At 50.8% G+C, this 24,373-nt stretch overlaps 1 protein-coding gene across 5 annotated transcripts in view; it reads left to right on the top strand.

Moving 5' to 3' along the window:
- Nucleotides 1–626: 626 nt before the first annotated feature.
- Nucleotides 627–24,373, top strand: part of Prkag2 (protein kinase AMP-activated non-catalytic subunit gamma 2) — a 272,656-nt gene continuing 248,909 nt past the window's right edge. For 2 of the 5 annotated variants that reach the window (XM_050123665.1, XM_050123662.1), the window contains exon 1: nucleotides 628–1,247. In XM_050123665.1, the coding sequence (XP_049979622.1) occupies nucleotides 1,134–1,247 (114 nt within the window). In that variant the 5' untranslated portion in view covers nucleotides 628–1,133. Of the gene's footprint in view, nucleotides 1,248–24,373 lie in introns of all 5 variants that reach the window. The other 3 variants (XM_050123663.1, XM_050123664.1, XM_050123667.1) reach the window with 3 other exon arrangements.

Here is a 24,373-nt window from a genome sequence, read left to right as displayed (position 1 = left end):
ACTCACCCCGCCACAGTCCTCTCTGGATCGAGATGCAGGTCCCCACGCCGCAGGGCGGCGGTGTTCCGAGAAGCAAGTGCGGATCACCCTAGCCACTTTAACACCCCGGGTTTCAATCGCGGCGTGGTCGGGGTGTGGGTGTGTGTTTCCGGGGATCGGATCTAACCAGAGACACCGCAAAACCAGATGGATCAGAAACCAGCTTCAGGCGAGTCCGGAGCCGGCTTGTCTGAGACAGACAAGTGCACGCTGACTTGGGGGCGGCGTGGAGTGGGACAGTGGCGCCGCACACCGCGCACTTCCTGTTCAACGCGCACCGCCTTCCACCGCCCAGCGCTCCCGGAGTCTGAGTCGGTGCCAAGTCCGGCCCCTACAGCCCCCCGAGTCTCCGGGGACGCGGCTCAGAGGCTGCCCCGGGCGGGCGCCCTGCCCAATTCTCCCCTAGGGGCTGGGGCGCGCCCTTCGGCCCGCAGAACCCAGCCAGCCGCCGCCACAGTTTATTCCTGCGGCCACGCGCCAGCCCAATTGCGACGAGCCTTCGCCTTTGCACCTCCTCTTCCCCCTCTGCCCTCCCACTCGCTTAAGAGAGGAGGCCCTCCGGGTCCTAGGCTCCCTGCTGCTTTATTATGCGGCCCAGGGTTGTGCATTTCTATTCTAAGCGTCTCTCTCAGGCCACCGATTCCACCAAGGCACAGGCACTGGAAGGCTGTTTTCCAAATTGCTGTTGTTAATTGCACCTGCCTGGCCAATTACCTCTGGGAATCTGTGGGAGGGGCCGAGAGGTGGAAAATGTTGCTTCGCTTTGCAGGAGAAGGAAAACTTTGTCACCCAGCACGAGTCTTCTGCCCCGCGTAACCAAAAACAGCGCGGTCCTAGGCTCTGAAGTAGACGATTCGGTAGGAGGAAGAGGTCGCTCCGACCCAGCATCCCGCGGACCGCCAGCCCCTCGGGTGCCGCCCCGCGTGTTACCTGCGCCACCCGCCCTCCCCGCGGAAGTCCCCACGAGGTGTTTTCAGGGTGGAAGGACAGTCATAAAGAGCGCGTGGCTCTAGTGTAACGGCAGCAGCCCTGGGAGGTAGCGAGGGGACCGAACCCCGGGGACAAGGCACCGGAATTAACTTCTGGCTAAAGTTATGGGAAGCGCAGCCATGGACACCAAGAAGAAGAAAGAGGTTTCCAGCCCTGGCGGGAGCAGCGGCAAGAAGAACCCCAGCCTGAAGAGACGATCACTGCGAGTGCACATTCCGGTGAGTCCCGTTCCCGGAGCTCCAGACTCCCGCAGCGCCGAGGCGGTTAACACGGGACACCCCCCGCGCGCCGTCCTGTCCCTCCTGTCCCTTCGGGAGGCTGGGGAGGGGGAGGGGCAGGGCCCAAGCTGGGCCGCAGAGCCAGTGGTTGGATCTCGGTCCGCGCTCGCGTGGAGCTCCGGAACTGTCCCGGGCAAGGGCAGAGTCAGGGGTGTCTGCTGGGAAGCGGGGACGCGGAGCGCGCTCCCGGGTGCGCATAGCCTACTGGCGGACTGGGCGTAGCCCCGGATCCGGCCGGTGCGGGTGCTGGGGAGGGGGTGGTGAGTTGTGTTGTTTTGCTGAAAAAGGACGGTGTGGACTGAGCTCCGAGGGGTGGAGCTGTGCGCGGCCGCCAGGGACCAAGGAAAGGAGTAGTGGGTGGGGACATCGCGGGGGCCACGGGGTGGATGCACCCCCAAATGGCTCTCCCTCCGCGCCAATATCCCCAAGTTTCATGTAAATCGCGGCTGGGGTCCCTTTGCTGTGGTTCTCTCGGTTTGACTCCAGGAGCATTTTGGGCCTCTGTGGAATTTGGAGGTTAGAGGTGCCCTCATCTATACAGAACTGTAGCTAACTTCAGCCCAGATCGCCAGCCTGCCACCTTGGTTGGACTTTGGCGACATTGATCTAAACAGCCAGAGGGAGCAGCATGCAGAGTAGCTTGTTCACAGTGCTCAGCATCCATCAGTGTGGCCTGCCCTAGAAGTTAGCCCAAGGGCGCTTGTTCTCACCTCCATGGGGGTGGAGGTGGGCATTAGGTCGCAGGAGGTGTACCCCAGCCCGTAACTTCACCCGCTAAGGGAACCCGTATCTGGCCATATCCTAGCGATGACCAACCAAGCAAAGGTTTTTACAAACACACATGCTAGGCAGTGTAGGACAGCAAGTGAGCTCCACCTCCTGCCAGTACTACCTCATGGCATCATCACTGATCCTTGTCACAGCATAGGCAGAGCTGGCTTGCGGGACCACCCACTCATTTTCACCTTGAAGAGGAAATAGTAGTCTTTTCCTACTGTATTGACCCCCAAACCCTTCCTTTTAGATGCCTCCTACCCCCTTTTAATTCCAGTCGAGGAGCGCAATACTGAACGGAGACTTGGGGCTTGGAGCCCCACATGTCTAATGGGTGCTTTGGGGAGCAGTTTAAAGTTGGGCATCTGGGCAAGTCATAAGTCCATCAGTGACCTGAACGTACAGGAATATGGGTTTTATTTGAGAAAAACACTCCTACGTACATTGCCCACGTAAGACATTTAAAACTGTCGTTAGAAAGTTAGACACTGCTGCTAAGATCTGTTTAACAGTGGTGAGCGTGTGAGCTGGCCCCTTAACCACTCAGCTTGTCCCGTTTGTCCCAGAAAATGGTGCCGATTTTCCCGCCTTGTAGGGAGGTCGAAATAAAATAATAAACGGGAAAGCTCTTTACAATGTACAGTGCTGTATACTCGTGTGGCTATTACATGTGTGCCAGGGTACAAGAAAGAGCTCCCAGCGCTTAGGAGGCTGAGGCATGAGGATTGTTGTAAATTTAAGCCTTGCCTGGGTTACATAGCAAACGGTCTCAATAAAATAAATAATAAAAGTGGGCACGGCAAGGAGAGGATGGGGGATGAGGGAGTAAATAACGTTCATTGAGCAAGCCACATTGAATTGAGGCCAAATGGAGAGACTGATCCCCCACTCATGTGTGTTTGCCGTGCCAGTGGGGTGATGTGTATGGCAGTATTGGGCAAAATGCAGCACCAGCTAAGGGACTGCTAGGCCACTCTGTGAGTGCTGAAAACCAGTGTCTAAGCTGGGACATTCTGGCATGTTCCTGACATAACCCAGCCCTTACTGAAAGCGGTATCCGCTGGACTGTCACACAGCTGTTCACCAAATGTGACCTCTGCCTGGTGTTTTCCCTTAGGACCAGGTCCAGATCTGAGGGAGGGAGAGTTCTGTCTCCTCAGAGTGCTTGTGTTTGCTGGTGGGACTGGAGATTCCTCTCATCTACCCCACTAGTGGTGACCTAGTGATTACTATGCCAGGAGAGGCTGTGAACTAGGGACTTTAGACATGTGTTTAACAGCTAAGCCAAGGACATAAGATGACAGGTCAGCTGCACAGCAGTTGCTTGTGGAGAGCGGGGGAGAGAGAGACAACCACACCAGACCGCATCAGATGCAGAAGGAGAGGGTGCTTCTAAAAATCCCGTGGAATGCAGTGTCTCCTAGGGAAGAGAATGGTCTGAGACCAGATCAAGAAGGACCTTGAAGGAAGGCCACCAGAGAGTAAGCAGAAGAGGCCCAATTAAAAATGAATTTCAAACAACAGCATTTTTTTTCTCTAATCTTAAGTATGCCCCATGCCATGTTTGGAATATACTTGCACTAAAACTGGTCTATTGCTATGCAGACCCCGTTTAATTGGGTATCCTGTATCTCCTCAAACAACCCTGGCTTGAAGGCCAGGCTCCGCCAGGCATAGTGGTGGATACCTTTCATCCCAGTACTCTGGAATCAGAGGCAGAGAGATCTCTGTGTGTTCAAGGCCAACCTGGTCCTCTTAGTTAATTCCAAGCCAGCCAAGACTCAAGAATTGCTCACAAAGGCAGGAGAGTTGCAGCAAAGACCCTGCCCCTATGCTCAAGCCTGCCCCAAGTCCTCCCTAGCCTTGTGGGCAGCATTGGCCATGCATCTTTCTCCCTGTCTGAAAGATTCCTCCCAGCTTTGGCGGCTGGTTCAGCTGAATGTGGGGACCTCAAGTGCTGGTATAGTGTCTGTATTAGTTACTTTGGTGCTGAAACAGCAACCGAGGGCTTGTATCTGATCCACAAGCCTGAGGCAGGGGTGGGGGTTACTAATAGGGAATGGCAGAGGCTTTTGAAACCTCAAAGTCCACCCCCATTGACACACCTCCTCCCCAAAGCCACACCTCTTAATGTGTCCTAAGCATTTCCACCAACTGGGGACCAAGCTTTCAAATATAGGGTCCTGGGAATTCTCATCCGAACCACCACAGTGCCCAAAAGACAGATTTCCACCAAGCAGGATGGCACTGCGTAGACAGTTCTGGTGTGGCTGCACAGACCATTGCAGGAGAGCCCAGCAGGATGCTAGCATTTCCCCTAGGGAGTCCACTTTCTAGCTTATCCTCATGGCCTGTCTGGCTTCCTGAAGCTTCTTCTTTACTCCTTGGCTACTGCTATTCAACTTAAAACTATCCATCAAAACCTAATGTCTTGTCTGGGAGCTTTTCTCAGGGGCCTCAACTGAGAAATCATTAAAATGCAAGGAACAAAATTCATGGTAAGAAGCCAGACACACCAGCGAGATGAAGTGCTTTGGCAGACTTCCGGGGGTCAGGGATTGAGAGCCCTTTGGTGGGGGAAGATGGTTGGAAGATGCTCCCAAGGAAGATGGGAAGGAAGGCGCGAGAGAGGCAGGACCTTGTGTGACAGTGGAGCTCCCAGAGAGCTTAGGCTCTTCACCTAGCAGGCATTAGTGACAGAATACACATGTTCCCAGCCCTCTTGGGAGAGGAGTTCCTGAAGTCCTTCACTGTCACTGGAGACAGACTGAAAACAGAGCCAAGAGCATCTGGCCAGTCAGAAGGTTGTGGTGGCACAACTGGGCTCCAGTGAGCTCAAGACACTGCCACCTGCTGTGTGGCTAGAGTCTCACCCTGCCTGAGGCCACAGTGCCCTCTGTGCTGGCGGTGGGCCTGTAACCACAGTCCCTGGAGAGCATGGGAATAGGAGAGTGCTCTGTCCCTGGGGTTGGAGGAGCAGGTGACAGTGTGTTCTCTGCCCCTCTCACCACTGAAGCAGCCTGAGCTGGAGTCTGGGGAAGACATTCAGCTTTGACCTTGACTGAGACAGTTTGTGCGTGCAAGGGTTTAGGGTGGGGCTTATCAAAGTGTGGTTCTTGAACCAGCTTGATTATAATGGCACAGTCTAATATGCTCTTAAAAATATCAACTCTGCTGGGCGGTAGTGACACACACCTTTAATCCTAGCACTTGGGAGGCAGAGGCAGGAGGATCTCTGTGAGTTCGAGGCCAGCCTGGTCAACAAGAGCTAGTTTTAGGGCAGGCTCCAAAACAACACAGAGAAACCCTGTCTTGAAAATCAAAACAAAACAAAACAAAAAAGCCCCCCCCCCCCCAATCAACTTCTATGTGTCAGTCTGAACCTACTGAATTGGAATTTCTGAGACTAGACCCATGACTTTGTCATTCATTAAATTGTTGATGGGATTCTGACACCTTCTGGGTTTAAAAACAGTTAAACCTCCGTTTCTTCTGCTCTCATGCCATTGGTTCTGTGTCATCTGTGTTTCCATCTGTCCATCCTTCCATCTGTTGACCATCCATCACTGAACCGGCTGGTTTTATGTCAACTTGATATAAGCTAGAGTCATCAGAGAGGAAGGGTCCTCAGTTGAGAAAATGCCTCCATAGGATCCAGCTGTGAGGCATTTTTAAAATTAGTGAGCAGTGAGGGAGGGTCCAGCCAGTTGTGGGTGGTGCCATCCCTGGGCTGGTGGTCCTGGGCTCTATAAGAAAGCAGGCTGAACAAGCCATGAGGAGCAAACTAGTGAGCAGCACCCTTCCATGGCCTCTGCATCAGCTTCCAGGTTCCTGCCCTGTCTGAGTTCCTGTCATGACTGCCTTTGATGACCAACAGTGATATGGAAGTGCGAGTCAGATTCATCCTTTCCTCCGGCTTGCTTGCGGTCATTGTGTTTCATCAGAAACACAGAAAAATCCCCAAAACAATTGCCTATCTGTAATCTATCTAATCTATCTGAACTCCATGTAATATTTGTCCATCTATCCACCATCCATCCATCCATCCATCCATCCATCCATCCATCCATCCATCATCTCTCTGTCCATATATCCTTCATCTATCTACTCTGTTCAAATATTCACATTATCATCTTTATCCCTCCATCATCTATCTATCCATGTCTGTTTATATTCAAGTATCGATGTATCATCTGTATACCTGTCTTATCTGTCATCTCCATCCATCAATCATCTATCCATCTATCTCTTTCTAGCCGTACAGCATCTATACATCTTTCATAAGTCATCTGCACTGTTCCATCCGTCACTGAGAAGAACTACCCTTCACTACTGATTGCTTGACAATGGCAGGATATTTCTGGCTTCCAAATAAAGCTCAGGCAGCAGCTGGAATAGCCAGTGCGAGTCAGCGTCGTAGGCTAGGCCTCAGTGGCTTGGCGCATCTTTGGGTATTTGTGAGCATAAACTCTTGGAGGACCCAGACGTCAGAAGCTTCAGCAGCTCAGTGCGGAGCCCCAGGACTTGTGGTTCCAGGTGTACTAACAAAGTCTAAATGCTATGTGTCAGTGATTTCGTGTGAAAGGTCTGGCCAGTGAGTGGGCTTCTTCAATGTGGGCACAGCATGCCAACTGAATGTCAGCTGGGCACAGTCCATACAGTTGGCACACTGGAGTCAAGTAGAGACTTCAATTCTACCTTGTTTGTAACGCATGTGTGTGTGTGTGTGTGTGTGTATATATATATACACACACATATACACATATATATGTATATATATATCATAGTACATATTCACTAAAATTTTTATTATTACGGTATATATTATTTAAACAGTATATAATAGAGTTGTGTATATTCATTATTTAATGACATTAGTTAGATCTAGAGATTTAGTTACTGATTTATTAACTGTACTCAAGTTCCTCACACTGTGACCTGTGGCCCTCCTGTCTGGAGGCAGAGTCTATAGCTCCATATCCTGTGTCCTGAAGTGACCAACAGACTGGAGAAAGCGCTGGATTTGAGGTCACCTGAACTGCCTGCTAGACACACAACCACGTTGTCCTCTGTTAGCTGGCCTTTGTGGAGACAGCTGGGCACGTGAGCAGGGCTGTTGTGAGCCCTGCCCCAGCTGAGTTACCCACTGACCCCAGAGATCAACATAGACTGTGAGAACTTTCCAGCAGAAGGAGAGACCCATGAGAGATAGGTTCATAGTCTACTGCTTTAAGTCTCCACAGTTTGCCATATTTGAAAGCAGAAAGCTGTGGTATTATCTATTGGGTGGCAGGTGCCTACAGTTACCCTTGTAAGGAGGTAGGGGCCATGGACATCTTGGTGCCCATGAAGTCCCCAGGTCTTGCACTGTGCCTGCTACATAATCGGTTGGACATAAATAAAGCAAGGTGCAGTTTCCCGGTAACCAACAGAAGAGCAGGCCAGGCTCTTCCTAGACTGGTGTTTGCTAGTGTCCAGTGATCTTGAGTACAGAATGGCTAGCATGTGTACCCACAGCGGGACTTAGGAAAGCATGGCAGAGTGGAAACTGGGAGGAGGCAGAGATACCACTCGTTCCCCTAATGGTTTTCTGTCCCCAGCCCCAGGATGTGAGGCTCAGAGGGTACATGGCAGGGCCAAGAAGCGGTGCTCTAGAAAAACAAAGGTGGCCCCAGAGCGGCCCCCACAGCCTTCGTCACGTGCTCAGCTTCCTCCCTGTCCCGCCATACTAAGATTCCCATCATGGAGGAGAGAGCAATGTAGGAAAGCAGCAGAAATCAGGAGGGAGGACCCCCTCATGACCAGGCTAGGGTACACCCCACTTGCTGCCCACAGCTCCCCCATGGCTGCTCACATGTCTCTTTTGGAACAGAGGGGGTAAGATTTTATCATGCCTCTCAGGCAGGGACCCTGTTGGATTAGGTCTCTGTGTCTGTTACAATGCAACACTGCAAACCAGGAGACAGGCAACCACAGGAACCTGCCTCTCTGGGCAAGAGGCCAAAAGTCCAGTGTCAAGGTGTTAGAGGGATCATATTCTCTGTCTCCAGAGGAGGATCCCCCTTGCTTGTACGCACATCTCGGCTTGTGGTGATATCATGCCAACGTTGTCTCCATCTTCATCTGGCCTTTCCCCTCTGGTTGGCGGTGCTCACGTTCTTCCTCTTTAAAGAGTGTCAGCCAGGTAGGATGAGGGCCTACCCTGGCAACATCGTCTGAGCTTAGCTCTTATTTCAAACCAGGTCCCCTGGGTACTCTGTTCCTAGGGCCAGGGAGATTGTAGTTCATTGCCGTTTCTGGATCTCCCACCTAGCAGAGGACCCAGGATACAGACTTGGAAGGATCTTCAGTCACGCTCCCTGGCAGCAAACATGTTCTCTGCCTACACATCCAGCAGGTCATTTCCCTCTTCCTAAAAGTTCTGCTCTGGCCCTATGCCATCCTTCCTCTTTGCCCTTCTGGAACAACAGAAGGTCACTTTAAGACTGCCCTCCCACAGGGCTTCACTGCCCAACAGCTTCCCATGGTGAGGATGGACCTCTGCCTCACAGAAGAGCAGCTGGGAATCCTGGGCTACCAAGAGCCAATTGGTCCCTGTTGGACATTCACCAGCAATCTCACTGCCCAGCTAGAAAACACCAAAACACCAGGGCCCTGGCAGGAACCTTGCGGCTCAGGCACTATCCCACTGGCCTGTGGCAAGCCATGAGTTGGCAGAGAAGACTTCCTGTCAACAGGAAGTAAGGGATGGAGATTTAGTTATTTTCAAAGTAGGTAGTGGAAGAGTTGAGTACAGTTTGAGTGAATAAGTATAGTCCAACAGGAGGCGCTTCCCTGCTTTTGGGGGGCAGTGGGCTTGCACCCCCAGCTAATGTTAACCATATCCTCTGCTCTGGCTACATATGCACTCCGCGGATGGTGGGACTCCCCTGAGAGTTCCCTGTGGTTGAGTCCGAGGGATATGATTCCCTTCTCACGTGGCTCCACTGCTAATCTCCGAGTGAGGTCACAGCTGGCCGACCAAGCAAATGAAGGCCCCTTCTTACCCGATGCTCAGTGCTTCCTTATCAGCCCGGGGGCTGTGTTTTGAATTGATACTGACAAGCTCGGGGTTGCTGAGATTGGTGGGATGCCTAAGGAAGAAATGGGAAGATGCTGTTTCCCGGGTGGTCGAGTTTGTTTGTCATGTTAAAGTCAAAGTCAAAATATGTAAACCCAGGAATGGAGGAAGCCAGGAGTCCTGGAGTTGGGAGGCTGAGACTCCTCCCTCAGGTCTTCCGAGTGTCTGGAGTCCCCACAAAAGCAAAAGGTGCCAGGAACTGGATGTCCTGGTCGAGAGCTGAGTGGGTCAGAGGAAAAATAGAGGAAATGGGAGAGAAAACTGCCAGGAGACATCACCTCAGAGCCCACTTATTTTTCAGAAAGTTTCCAGTTACCTGATTTTAAAGTTATCTAAATGAAGTATGGGCCGAGGAAGAGGCAACAGCAAGCAGAAGGTATTTTCATATCTTTCTAGTTGGTCTTGTGTTTCATCTGTGACAGTTTATAGCTCTTACTGGAGACTAGCAATAGCAACACCCATTTCTAGGTTTTCTTTGAGAGAGGGCCAATGAAAGAAAATAGACAAAGAAAGATATCCACACAGCACAGGGCACCCTAACAAGAGCACCCAGTGTGGAAGATAAGACACCAGCTGCCCTGGGCTGCCCACTTGCCAGATGAAGAAGACCCCAGGACCAAGTGTCTGCCTTCATCAATGGGATGCTCTCCCGCCCCCTCTCTAGTAGTTAGAACCTGTTTCTATCAATAGGGACCAGGTCTGAGCAGGGATAGAGGATAGGGAGCTAGGTAGAGTACCACTTTACCTCTCTCCTGCAGTTGTCCACATCACCAGGCAGGGATGGATGGACCACCTGTTCAACTCTAAGGTTACTCCTGGAGGCCCTGGACCTAAGGCCCTGCCCATCCCTGTGTTCGTATGTATCCTGTGCTATGCTGTTCCACGGAGGTCCATGTTCTGTGGGTACCACAGGGTCTAAGAAGCAGGAAAATTCAGACTGGTTCTCCAGCTGCCCGTGCCTTCCCTGGGTCCAGGTGGTCTTCAAGAGTCCACACATGATAAGACTGGAGAGGTGCCGGGGGAGCTGGTTCTCCCACGGGTAGGCATTTGATAGCATCCTGTTTCTATCAGCTAAGATGAGTGAGTGTCCGAGGTGATATTTTGGCCCTGGTGAGAAGCCAGGATTAGGATAGAGAGGTTGTTTGGGCCCATGCCACTTTTGCTTGTTAAATGTAGTTTGAGATTTCTGAAATGGCCTTAGGGCACAAGTAATAAAATATTTTCAGCTGTAAGACAGAGAAACACTGGGTAGTAGCAGCAAACAGTCTAAGGGCAGAACTTGCCCAGGTGACCTTCCATTGGATTGCTGAGTACCAGCCAGGAGAAGTGGCCCAAAGAGCTTGTGGTACTTCCTGGAAACCCAGAGAGAACAGAAGTTTCAACCTGGACCACCCTGCCTATGTTATGACCCACCACGATTCCATAGCAAACTAGCAGTAAACCAGGGGCTCAGACTTGGGTCTTCTATTTTAATCAGGTTGAGAAGAGAGGAACATTTCTCAAGGCTACAGGTGAGGCCCAGCTGCTTGGCCCATACCCCCTGCCTCTTGGTTAGAGGCCAGAATATATCCTCAAACAACGCCAACAAAATAGTTCTGTTTTGTGCAAGCTCAAAGCAGCAGCTGGGACAGAGGTGAACACAGACCCAGGCTGCAGGCTGGCCTGAAATGTTTCGGACCGCCCTCTGTCTTCTGTGGTCTTACCAATACCAGTGCACAGGAAAGGAACAAGGTCACTGCACTGGTGAGGTCACGATGGCACTGTTGTCTCTGTTCCTATTCAGTGCTGACACACGCCTCCAGTGACTGGGTTCCCTTCCTTGAGGTTTTTCTTGACCCTTGATTCTGAACCTTGGCTTTGGGCCTGCAGTGGGAGAGGAGAACAAGCTGAATCAGACGGACAAGCAGGCTGTGTAGCAGTTACCACAAATATCCTAGCCAGCCCCAGGGACATTCTGGAACTGGGCTGCCCTTTGGAGTTGCCTCCAGGTAGAGGAGAGAAGGCTGAGCTTTTGTGGTCATGGTCCCTGAGAAGAGGAGAAAAGCTGGGGCAAGGCATTAACTGAGTGCTAGCAGCTCCCTTTTCTGAGCCTAATTACCTTACTCCGATGTGTCTGTCGGTCTCCTTAAGCCCCTGAGCCCCTTTAAAGATGACAAGTATGGATTCCCAGGTCAGCCCAGAGGAAGTGACTCCTAACATCGCAACCCCAGATGCCCATGTTATCAGAGAGAAGAGGAAATGTCCAGGCCAGCTGAAAAGTATAATGAGCAAAACCAAGATGATTTTGAGAATCAAAGTGTTTAGCTATCTTTAGGAACTCATTTCTCAACATCTGAGTGAATCCATTATTCAGTAATCTTATGAAAACCACTTAGTGAAAGGGAAGGTCCAGGGAAACGGCTCCGTTGGTAAAGTGCTGGCAGCAAGAGCTCAAATCCCCCAAACCTATGTAAAACAAGCACACAAACTAGGTGTGGTGACATTCACACGTACTTGAGGAAGCAGGGGCAGGTGGATCCCTGGGGCTTGCGGGCCAGCCAACCTAGCTGAATCAGTGAGCTCCAAGTTCAGTGAGAGGTAGAGCCAGCTGAGAAGACAGTAGGGCTTGACCTCTGACCCCCTCCATGTACATATACATGCTCCTGTACACACACACATACATGCTCCTGTACACACACACATGCATGCTCCTGTACACACACACACACACACACTCCTATACACACACATGCTCCTGCACACACATACACACACATGCTCCTATACACACACATACACACATGCTCCTATACACACACATACACACATGCTCCTATACACACACACACACACACGCTCCTATACACACACACATACACACATGTGCACGGGCAGAAATTTCACCGACATTGCATCTTGTAGACTTAATGAGAGGACATATCTTGGGAACATCATCGTGTCTCTATCTTTTCCCTTTCATCTCCTCCCTGGGAAAGCTGTTTGGGTCTTCTGCTCAAGCTAATTGACAAGAGGCAGCACTCCTGCTCTGCCAGGACTCATTTTGGTGACAAGACAATCCTTTGATTGGAAGCTGGTCTGGCACCTAGCCTGACAAGCAGAGGGGGAGGAGGGGCCCTTGGTCCAGGCACCAGCCCTTAGTCCTCACCAGCTCCAGGAACCTCTAGTTCCTGGTACTGTAGGAGGCACGCACAGCCACCTGCTGGTCTCCAGCAGGGACTTGGCCGCACTCATTGCAGATCCTCAAGAACAGAATCTTGGCATGAGCAGGGAATTGGGATGGAGCTCACACGCTCCGCAGAAGGTGCATGTGCCTAAGTGAGAATGTGTTTGAGAGCCAGGGAACAAAACTGCAATCTCGGCATCACTGTTCGTCCCCTCCAGCTCACGACCTCTCCCACTTGGGTCCCTGGTATTTGGGAGTTGGGTTCCTTACATGGAAAATGGGAATAATGATCCCTCTCATGACTGAGAGGTATAAAGTGAGATTCCATGGGGAATGGGCAAGACATGGAAATTCTAGAAGTATTGTTTCCCCGCACCAGAGAGCCACTTAAGAACACAGCTGAGGTCACCCACCGAGCAGGGAGCCGGGAATAGCCCCAGGTTAAGAACACTGTGCTGGAAGACATTGTCATTTGGACATTCTAGTATGTGCTTGGTCATATCCAGTGTAGGGCTTTGGATGCATGCGTTTCCAGATTTATCTAGCAACTCTCCTTACTTATGCTGAGTTAGGCCCAGGGCCTAGAGGGAAAACAACCTTGAGCTGTGAACTTCGGTGTTGAGCCCTGCCTTATAAGGCATAGAACTACGTCCACATACCAGGAACTTGAGGGCCACATCATGGGGTGTTGTTGCAGGAGTTGGAATGGCTCTCAGTGCATTGGGAGATTGTGGGTACCTCTTGGAGACAGGCTATAAGGACACATGACTCAGGAGAAGGGCCTTGACTTCAATCTTCATTCTAGCACGCTGACTTGAGCAAGTTCTGGGACCTCAGATTCCTACCTGACTCCATAATATGGTTTCTGTCTCAATGAGTGCAGGGGACACTCACTTGTCACCTTAGGGTGAAGCACAGTAAAGAGAGGACAGGCTTAGCTCTGGATAGAGAGTAGGGCCCATGACCTAATGTTTACTCATAGCCTCTACTGGGAACCAAGAGGATAAATAGGCTGATACCAGCCCGGGCTTGGGCAGCAGGGGTGGCCTGGCGTTGTTAATGTCTGCTCACATCCCTGGGAAGTCAGTCTGCCCCATCTGCTGGCTTCCATCATCATCTGAGCACAGTTCCTTCAACTGTATAAGAGGATGGCCATGCAGTAGGCTCCACCCTCAAGTGACAGGACTTGGCTCCTCCCAGTACCTTGCTTTCTGCCTTCTCCCTTTATTTGTTGGTTTGTTTTTGAGGCAGAGTTTCTCTGTATATCCCTGACTGTTCTGGAACTCACTCTGTAACCAGGCTGGCTTCGAACTGGAAGATCCGCCTACCTCTGCCTCCTGAGTGCTGGGATTAAAGGTGTGCGCCACCACCACCCAGCTCACTCCGTCTTCCTTACGGAAGCACACCACAGGCCAAGCAACTTTCGCTTGTTCTTTGTTCTCAGGTCTGGTGACACATCAGGAAGGTCTGAGTGTACAGTTTCGAGTTCTCTCCCTGTGCAGCTGGGCTCGGTTTGTGGCTTTCTCCCGACCCGGTGACCCCCTGTCTCCCCAGGACCACAGCTCCTGGGAAGCATCTTCCTTGGGCAGCACCAGCACTAAACCCTTCCTTCTGGCTGCACTGGAGTCTTGGGGATCTGTGTTTTCCAAACTCCCTGTGACAGACTTGAGAAACATTTAAGTGTTGGCCAGTGGCCAATCCCTTTTCATTGGGTTTCTAGAACTTTCTTTGGTCTGAGAAGTCTCTAGAAACTCTGAATCATTGAGGCCAGGGATGTCTTGGCCTGCTGTTGACTCTGACTCGGATAAGAAGGAGAGGCCTCTGGGAGTGATGGGATGCTGTGGCTCCAGCATCCGGGTCCCGTGTGCTGGCATAGCCCCTCGCGGTGCATCTCCATCATGGACACTGCCTACAGATGCCTTAGTGTCTACCAGGGCAACTCTGGTTTAGAGGAGCTTGCCAAATACACCTCAGCCTTAGATAACTCGAACCCACAGGATGCTTGGCAGTAGCCATGGTGAATTATATCAGCATCAGGCGTGGTATGGTCCAGGATCAGTGGGGAGGCAGAACCTCCTGCTTTCCCCAAGTCTTCTCTGTCTTCCTCCAGAGCAGGGAGAAGAGAGGATAGAGAGAAAAGAGTTCAGTGCAGAGCATGTGGGAGCTTTGGGTGTTTTAATGCCTCCCAAAACCCTCTCAGTCCGATCCTGAACAAATGTCACCATGGTACCTGGAGACCAAAATGGGACAGAAGACACCAGGGCATGCATGCGTGAATAAGAATTTAAAACAACCTCCACATTTCTGAAGTGCAAGAAACTTTGGCCAATTTCTTAACAGATATCCCAGGTTGGCTCTTAGATGGTGAGTGTGTGAGGTGGGTGTGGACTTCCAACTGTCTGGTAGCTAGTTCCATGGAATGTCAAGGTCAAACAAAAGTCATTCTGCACAGACTGAATGCCCCCTCCCACCACCTCATCTGCAGGGCCTGTCCCATCCCTGTAGTGGCCCCATGAGTGATGCTACTGTTGCCTTCATTATACAAGTAGGAAAAACTGGGAAGAGGCCATATAGGAGGGGGCAGCCAGGCCAGGCATCAAGCTGTAGCTGTCTGGCACGTGAGGCCATGTGCTGAACCACTGTGCTGAGCAGACAGATGGTGCTGGAAGGTAGTGTGCAACCTGAGAAAATGCCAGCAGGAAGGACGATCCTCAGTGCCACCAGCCAAGAACAATGTCATTTTCCAGCTCTGATCTCTCCTGTCATCTTCCACATGCCGCTGGATGTTCATTACCTTCTCTGCCAGGAAAGGCCCCTGGCCTAACTGGTATTCCAATGCCCCTCTCCTTAAGAACGCTTGGGTCTTCGGTGGGCATGTTTCCCCGCTTCTAATGTTGCTTACCATAACTATGTTGGTTTGCTGTTTTTGGAACCCCGAGAGGATATTGCCTCTGTACTAAGACTTGGGGCTGCATGCAACCCGACAGTATCTTTCGCTCCCGTCTTCCTTGCTTTGCTCATCTCTCTTCCTTTCGCTCTCTTCTGTCTCTCTACCTATCTCTTTCCACCCTTGATTTTGTCTCCTAAGAGCCAAATTTCACCAGGCTGGAAAAACCTGCCTTCTGACCCACTTCCAGTGCCTGGTGTGGCTGCAGCAGCCAACCCTGGGCGGGCCAGCCTCCTCTGGGACGCTGTGATGCACAGCAGGGCCGTGTCTTGGACCCTGGGTCATCTTTGAAAGAGAATTTCACACCGGTCTTTGCTGGACACTACTCAGCATGTGGCCCCATGCCAGACTCTTTCAAAGTTCTGTCACTTAGCCCATCACAGCTTGACCTGGTTCTGCTTGTTGCCCAATTTTATAATCAGGGAAATAGAGGTTCAGATGGGATGAGTCATTTGCCCAAGGGACACTGCTGGAGAGGGCAGGGCTGAAGGTTGAACCAGTGGGTTGTCTCTTAAATCCACAGTTTTTCCAGAGCGATTTCTTTTCGCTCCCCCTCCATGTCCTACTTGGGGGAGATAAAGAGGGCAAAAATCTCTCCCTAGGAGCTGCCAATCCCATGGCAGGCTGTGCCTGAACGGATGTGGCCTGGCACACCTGCTCCAGCTCCCTCGGTATTGTAGGCCTTGGATTGATTTTGACGAGGAACAGGGGCTTTGAGGACCCGGCTTCTCTGCTGCCCATCTCACTAGCTGGGTGACTGGACACGCTCCGTGGCATCCCAGAACTAGTGAAATAGCAGAAGGAATACCTCCTGAGGGCCGCCATGAAAATGCAAAAGATACATGCAAGGAGCTTAGCCAGAAGCAAACTTGAGCAAATTACAACTTAAAAATAAAAAAAATCTTTCTTGCACTGGCTTTGTAGCTTAGTTGTTAGAGAGCTTACGCAGCAAGTGCAAAGCTCAGGGTTCAATCCCCAGCACTGCCCACACTGAGCGTAGTGGGGTACGCCTGTAATCTCAGCACTTAGGGGGTGGAGGCAGGAAGATTGGAAGTTCAAGGTCATCTTCAGCTACATAGGGAATTTAAAGTCAGTCTGAAAGACTGAATATATATATGTGTATTATATATATATCTTCATTTACTGGAGAAATCTGGCAAATGTACCCTGACTCTGGCAAGAACAGAGACGTGTGTGTGTGTGTGTGTGTGTGTGTGTGTGTGTATCCTCGCAGCTGCTGTTCTCTTTCTCTCAGTCTTTCTCATCTTACCATGTTACAGCATCCCTTCGGTAGTCGAGGCTATGTTAGTAGCTGTCATTGGAATGAGGTAACTTCTATTTAAGCAAGCAAACAGGCAATCTCCATGGGGTCCATATGGTAGAGATGTGGGCATGGTTCTGGGCCTGTTCCCATCACGCCAGTTTCTACCCACGGGCTCCCCTCCCCGTCCTGCCCGCCCACTTTTTCCTTATGGTGCAATCATATGCACCTGTCTGCCTACTGCTATGCTCTTAGTGGAAGCATCCTGGAGCCTGAGTAGTTTGCCTAGTCAGTGAGATGTGACCCCGTGCATGCTGGTGACTGGGGGCCACTCTTGCAGGTGTGAGCGGTGGCACCCATCACCATTGGAAGCTTGGCAGAGAGGCTGCCCCTTGCTCCCGGCAGTCTCTTTCTCTTGTTGTGACCTTGGGCGTGGTCCTCGCTTGAGACCTCCCTTGCTGTCCACTCTCCCTCAGGCAGTAGTGTGAGAATCCCTGAACATAAGGCCCGTGAGTCCAGTCAGGCACCCTGATGCTTAGCTGTCTCCAGAGCTTTGGCCCTGGGGCCAGAAGTGCTGAACTGTGGTTCTTGCTTGGATCTGTAAATGAGGCTTTGTCAGAGGGCCCCATGGCCTTGCTGTAAGTGGTCTTCAGGGTCCCTTGGAGCCCTCTCACTGTCTGTGTTAGTGCCCTTTGGTAGCCAGAGTCCCATCGCCTGGCTTTGGCAGAGATGCCGCACAGCTCTTGTGCCTGGGCACAGAATCTGCCTCCAAGTGCTTTGACATGGCAGAGGGGTTACCCAGAGGTGTTCAGGGAGCCTTGAGCAAAGAGGTCCTGTGGCCTTAGGCCTCACATGCAGTCATGATGGAGGTCGGAGACCTTTGTAAACTTGTTCTCTCAAACCTTAAAACATGATACATGTTTCTAGGTACTGGAGGGTCATGTGTGTACGTGTGCATGTCTGTGTGCTCACATGTGCATCTATTTGTAGGGAGACCATGTAAAGAGACATGCATACACATTATAGTATGACCCAGGCTCCAAATACAAAATCTAAATACCTTATGGTTTAGATCAGGTAAGGTTCAGCTCTGCCCTCCTACCTAGCAAGATGGAGTTTTGTCTTTGGGTTCTTGGCTAGGCATTCGCGTGTCTCTTGCCGGAGAGGCAGGGGGAGCAGTAGGCCTAGCATGGAGGTCCCAGCATCCTCACCTATGAAACAAGAGATCTTAGGTTCTGCGGTGGTAACTGGAAGGAAGCTGTGTGATCTGGTAAGAAGGGCCAGCATTGAGATCAGAGGCCCTAGCGTGCGCCTGTTTGCTGGGCGATGAGGAGCAGTGGCTGATAGCAGATTAACATGTGGCCTGTCCAATAGGTGAGCATGTTTAAACCCCAAAACCTTACAGAGTCCGACCACATACGTGACTCACCCACAGCATGGCCTGCCAGAAGCATTTAAGCAGCTGAGTTTAACAGTGCACATCATCCCTCGACCATCCTGTCATCTTTCTGGCTCCTCCTCTGCTGAGTCTGCCAATTTCACTTCCCTTTTCCAGGAACTGGCTGCTCTCACACAGCCGAGGACCATTCTTCCTTCTTCCAGAAGGCCATGCCTGAGGGTAGCACACGGCAGCCCAGCTCTTGGTGGCCTTTTCATGGTCGCCGCTTGTTTGTAAAACATCGGAGCAGAAAAGCCTCCCCCAACATCTCCGGGGGCAATGGGCGCAAAGGGTTCCAAAGGAGAGAGGGAGAGGTGTTCCAAAGACTCAAGGTTCTCAGAGGGAGCCCTTGAGACTCCATTTTGTGAGAGGAGGTTAAAGTTTTGTCAGAACTGGGGTGGGATCCAGCGGGGGCTGCGCTGTTTTCTCTCTGCGTCTTTTGCTGCTGCTGGAATAGAAGAGGTAGGAAGTGAGCGAGAGAGGTCACGGGCTGAGCAGTTCCTCAGAGCTCCAGGCAGATGGTAGCAGCTACAGCTTACAGAGCCCTCAGTTGTGTGCCAAACATTTCTTTCCTGCTCCTGGCATTGTCCTCCCAGGCATCCTCCTTTGTTTGTTTTTCAAGACAGGGTTTCTCTGTTAGCTTTACAGCCATGTAGACCAGGCTGGCTTGAACTCACAGAGATCCGCCTGCCTCTGCCTCCTGAGTGCTGGGATTAAAGGTGTGCGCCACCACTGCCAAGGTGACAAAAAGTATTCTTTTTTATTTTTCAGAGTGAGTTTGGATATTTATTTAGTGGGTTATGAAGGGGGAAGGGAGAAGGGGAGAGAAGAGAGAGAGAGAAGCAGAAGGGGGGGAGACAAAAAGTATTCTTAATGTGACTGGGTTTCTGTATAACCCTGGGTATCTTGATGCTTCTCAGGGCCCTAAACATCCCTTGCTATGGTTTTCAATCTGGAGGCAGACCCTAGGAAGGTCTCCCAGGCAACAAACGTGTCTCCTGTTCTCCTAAGGGTCACAGTCTTGGGGTTCTCTTTATTACTGCCCATAGCACACATGCTAATGGTGTCTCAGTCTGCCCCAGCACCCCACGCCCCAGGACTCTGTCTGCAAATTGATGAAGCTGTACCCCTTGGCAACATGCTTCAGAGCAGGCCATCTTCTAGAATCTGGGAGTAGACTGTGTGGTAGACGGGGGAGTCAAGAAATCAGTTCAGTTCAGCTCTGCTCGGGGCTCACTGGTGGCTATCCTGCCAGCTGCCCCTCCCCTGAATGGTGGGTTAGCAAGAGAGGTCCTGACTTCCCATCCAGGAAGTAGAGTGTAGCAGTCTATGTTTTGAAGATGTGTACACTTCACATAAGAAAATAGAAGATTAAGATGTTTGGGATGTGAGATCCAGAGGGATCTATGGATGAGGAAGACATCCTGTGCTTCCCCCCCCCCCGAAGAATCCACTGTGGCCCTTCTGGCCCATCAGTCTTCTCCAGTAAGCAAAGTGATGGGCTCAGGAATGATCTTCCTTGGGTGTCAAGGGTTAATGGTTAAACAATGAGGAGGAATCCAAAAACCAGCAAATTTTGCTGAGTGGAAGCACTGGGAGCATGGAGATGTCCCTGGGCAGCCAGCTCTGTAGAGACGCCAAAGAAGCCAAGCATCCACGGCAGAGTGATGGAGATGTCCCTGGGCAGCCAGCTCTGTAGAGACGCCAAAGAAGCCAAGCATCCACGGCAGAGTGAACATCAGGGCTGCTCAGACCTGTTGTACATAACACAGATCCCCACCCTGGTGCCCAGCCTCATACCCAGGATCACAGCCAGCAGCTGTCATTGGCAGAGGTGTAATGTGGGGAGGGAGGGGGATGGACAAGCAGGTTCCAGAAGGGGAAGTGGTTTAGCAAAAGCAGAAGCTGCTTCTATGCCAAAGACACCAAGCCCGCAGGCCTCAAAAGAGAGCTCCGAGCAAGCGTACTGCTGCAGTAGGAGACGTTACTCCTGTTCTGGAAAACCACGGTCCCGCCACCACCGGAAGAGGCCTGGTTTTAAAAGTATCGTGACTTGACTGAATTCCAGTGTGTGCTACAGCCTCTACTTCTCCAGCTTTGCATTTGTTTGGTTTTCCATGTTTCGCCCCAGGCCAGTGAGAGAAGCTGGAAGTGGCTCACTTTCGGTTGATGACGTTCAGGCACTGGATAGGCAAGGAACTTAGCGCACTGCTCAAGGAAAGAGAGCCTCGGCCTCTGGTCATGTCAGAGCCACTGACTGAAGACTTCTGCTCTGTATTGGCAGATGGCTTCCAACAAGATTGTCAGAAACCATGGGGGTGGGGGTGGGGACTGGTCTCCAGCATCTTCCTTAATCTCCCTGGCATCAGACAGAATTAAAACCCAGTGACTATGAGTTGTGAAGATGCCTCATAGCTGAAGAGCTTGCCTGACTAGCCTAATCAGTGAGCCTAGGCTCCCAATGGGAGAACAAGACCCTGTCTCTATAAACAAGTTAAATGGCTCCTGAGGAACTGTACTTGAGTTGACCTTTGGCCTCCACACACGTAGGCAGGCACACATACCCACAGGAATACCCACTCCTGTCCCCCCCCCCCCCCCCGTCCCTGCCGTGTCACACAAAACACCTCAGTGACTCGAACTGATTTAGTCCAGCATTGTTTCTGGCCTTTGCATTCTTCCCTAGCACCCAGCTGTGGGTGAGGCAGGACAGTGGCAGAGCCAGCTGAGCAAGAGTCTAGGGATCTGCGCACCTGATTCAAACATCAGCTCAGGCTTCCTGAGCCCAGTGTGAGCCTCGGCCTGCTCATCCCGCACGGCTGGTGGCTTCACTTGAGCCTTGGTCTCCCACCTCCTACTGGAGGGTCCCCTTTGTCTGATCCCCACTTCTTCCACCCCTAGGGAATATTGCATCTGCTGGCTACTTTCTTTTTAACTTCGGTAAGCAGGTACATATGACCCTGTCTTCCAGGGCAGGCCATATGGGCATATTTCCCTTCCCAGGGAGTTTCTGGAATGCTGAATTAAGAGTTAAGGCGATGGTTTCCAGCTAAGGTCTCCAGGCGGTTGTCAGAAATGCAGGGGCATTGCTCGCCACCTTTGCCTTGCCGCCTTCTGTAGACCCTGCACCAGGCCAGCCTCTTCACTGTCATTGCCCGTTGTCCCCTCAACCCTGCAGCACTCAGGTTTCCTATGCTGGAGCTGCGGAGTCCAACAGAGACTCTGAGTGGCCACAGAATGTTCTGGAAACTGGCAGGTAGCAGGGTGGGGTGAGGCAGGAGGAATGAGATTCTCCAGATTACAGCTGTCAAGGTTAAAAAAAAAAAAAGCCCTCAAAGGGGATAAGAGGTAGTTTATTCTGAAGCCAAATACGAGTGACTGTGGCCTAGGAAACAGATTCAAGTCACCCCAAATTCCATCTTCATGTGTTGTAATAGTTTGAGGATGGGAGCATCAGACAGGCAGGACACAGAAAGTGCGGAATCCTCTACCGTAGGCCTCAGAGGCGATGGTCTGACAGCATTCTTAGCCTTGGTGGAAGTTTGCGGTCTGTTAGTACATTTCCAAGAGTCCCAAAAACGTTAGGTCAGACACAGAGGTGGGCAATGGATGGATAACTGTTAGGGGGGCTCAAGGTCACCCAAGACAAGTTGTCATTTGTCTCTGGGCCATCAGCTTTTTAAACTTTCCACCATCATTGAATCAGTTCATCATCTTAGCAGAAGGTTCATTGGAAAGTATGGCTTCACACAATCCACTCAGCAAAGGCAGATGTTGTGGGAAATTGTGTCCTCCTAGAAGATATATGGGTGTCCTAACCTCAAATTCCTCAGAGTATGGTCTTTTATGTTAATGAGTTAAGATGTCTCTTTGAGTGTGGTAAACCTGTAATCCAGTTTGGCTGGTATCTCCTTACAAGGAGAAAAGATAGGCACCAAAGACAGAGAAACACGGGCGTCTATGTGTGACCACAAAGGCAGGGAGGCATCTGCCCCTGTTTGCTGGGGTCCCCAGGAGCTGGGAGAAGCCAGAAAAGAGTCTCCCCTACAAGATTCAGAGGGAACTGGTCCTACCCGTAGCTCATATTGGACTTTTGACCTCCAGAACCTCAAAGCAATATATTGCTATTGTTTTAAGCCCTGCCCCTATTGTGGAGGTCTGTTACAGCAGCCGTAGGTCAGGAATGCAGCAGGGGCAGTTGCTTTTCACAGTCTGTCTGTGGTCCTATGTCCCTCCATAGAGACTAACAGAGACCTGAGAAACTGAGGCACAGAAAATCTTGACTATAGGTTTCCCCTATAGTCATTTGCTTACCTCAGACTCTCACAGAAGGGAGGAAGCCAAGTGTCAGGGAGATAGAAGCCCTGTTGGCACTGAAGCCTGTTCCTGGCTCCCTTGCCTCTCACCATTTCTGCAGTGTGCCAAGTCAGAGGAAGTACCTGCTCCTTCCCTTCAGGGTCACACAAGAGGATACAAACAGCAACTCATCTTTATTCAGAATACCAAGAGGAGCTGCAGGAGCAGTGCGCCACCTCGGCCAGCAGCCTGGCCTGAACCCACTCTGCATGCCAGCTGCCTCTACCTTGATCTGGAGCAGGGGACAGGGATGAGGCCATATTGGCCTCTTGAGTTGGGAAGGTCAAATGAGATGGTGTATGCTAACTAAAATCCAATCGTAACTTTTAAAGTTAGCTGTTACACTCAGCTTTGTTTTCTTATTTCCAGAAACATCCAAAGACATTCAGAAATTAGTTTGTGCTTCTAAAACAAAAATGCTCAAAGTTGGGTAAAATGTAAAAAAGAAAAGGAAGGAAGGAAGGAGGAAGAAGAAAGAAAGAAGGAAAAAAAGAAAGGAAGGAAGGAAGGAAGGAAGTAAGAGAAAGAAAGAAAGAAAGAAAGAAAGAAAGAAAGAAAGAAAGAAAGAAGTTTCTCAAATTCTAGAACCTTTGAAATCCAAGATCAAGGCAATGATAGATTTGTTGTCTGGTGACATCTGCTTCCAAGGTGGTGCCTAGAACATGATGACCTCTTATGGTGGAGGGCAGAGGGCAAGAGGAGGCTTAGCTGGTTCCCTCCTGCTCCTGAGTGCACTAATCCTTTTGTTAGAGCAAGCCCCTTCTTCATTACTGCATTTATTCCTACATGAAATTTGGAGGAGACGCTGATTGACGTTAAGGTTTTCCTATGCTTTGGAAGCTGAATTCCTCAGCCTCATCTTTGCAACTGGTCTTCACAGTCTGGGAGGGTAGGACAGAGTGATCCTTGCACACCTTGTATTTTGTTTTGCTTTTGTTTTTTTTTTTTTGTTTTTTGTTTTTTTGTTTTTCTGAGACATGGTTTCTCTGTATAACAGCCCACTGTTTCTCTGTATAACAGCCCTACCTGTCTTGGAACTAGCTTTTGTAGACTGCGCTGGCCTTGAACTCACAAGAGTTCCACTTACAAGAAGGTGGAACTCACAGAGAGATCCACCTTCTTCTGCCTCCCTGGTGCTAGGATTAAAGGCGAGTGCCACCACCGTCTAGCACACAGCATGTTTTTATAATATAATATTTTATTGTTTCTTTGAGAGTTTCATATATACATAAAATATATTTTGGCCACATTCATCCCCACTCTTCCCCTAACTCCTAGATTCACCCCCAGCTCTCCACCCCCTCATGATTTTGTGTTGACCTGCTGCCCCCCACACTTTAATAACCCACCAAGACCAATTTGTGTTGTCCATATAATCATGGGTGTTGGGCCATCTACTGGCACGGTTGATCAACCAGGGGCCATACCCTTAAGGAATCCTGACTCTTCCTCCCCCAAAGTCATCGGCTGCCTGTAGCTCCTCTGTTAGGAGTGAAGGTTCCTTCCCGTGCTCCAGCCTGGGGTGTTAAATATATTGATCTTGGGCAGGGCTTGCACAGACAATGGCGGCTTCTGTGAGCTGATTCACTCAGAAGACATCGTTTCACTCTGGTCTAGCCTGATTTCTGGCTCTTAAAATCCTTCTGCTCCCTCTTCCTGAATAGTCCCTGAGCCTCGAGGGAAGGAGGCCAGCATAGCTTTCCCTTTGTGGTTAACCTCCACGCTGACGCTCATCCTCTGCACTTTGACCAGTTCCTACATTGCATGTTTAAGGGGTGCCAGTCTGTGGGCCCTGGGGTACAGGTAAATGTTTAACCAGCTCTGCTGAAGAGCGGCTCTGATGATCAGCGTTTGCTGACTGCTGTGGTATAAATCCTCCCTGTGATCCAACATTCTGCTGTTTGCAAGAAACACATCTCAACCACAAAGACAGGCATCTACTCAGAGTAAAGGGTTGGGAAAAGGTCTTTCAAGCAAATGGTCCTAAGAAAAAAGCAGGTATGGCCA

Source organism: Alexandromys fortis, unplaced genomic scaffold (genome assembly GCF_014885135.2).
Source record: "Alexandromys fortis isolate MF-2015 unplaced genomic scaffold, M_Fortis_MF-2015_v1.1 scaffold_217, whole genome shotgun sequence".
NCBI lineage: Eukaryota > Metazoa > Chordata > Mammalia > Rodentia > Cricetidae > Alexandromys > Alexandromys fortis.
The sequence above is the reverse complement of the archived record's forward strand: the minus strand, read 5'-3'. Positions and strand labels throughout refer to the sequence as shown.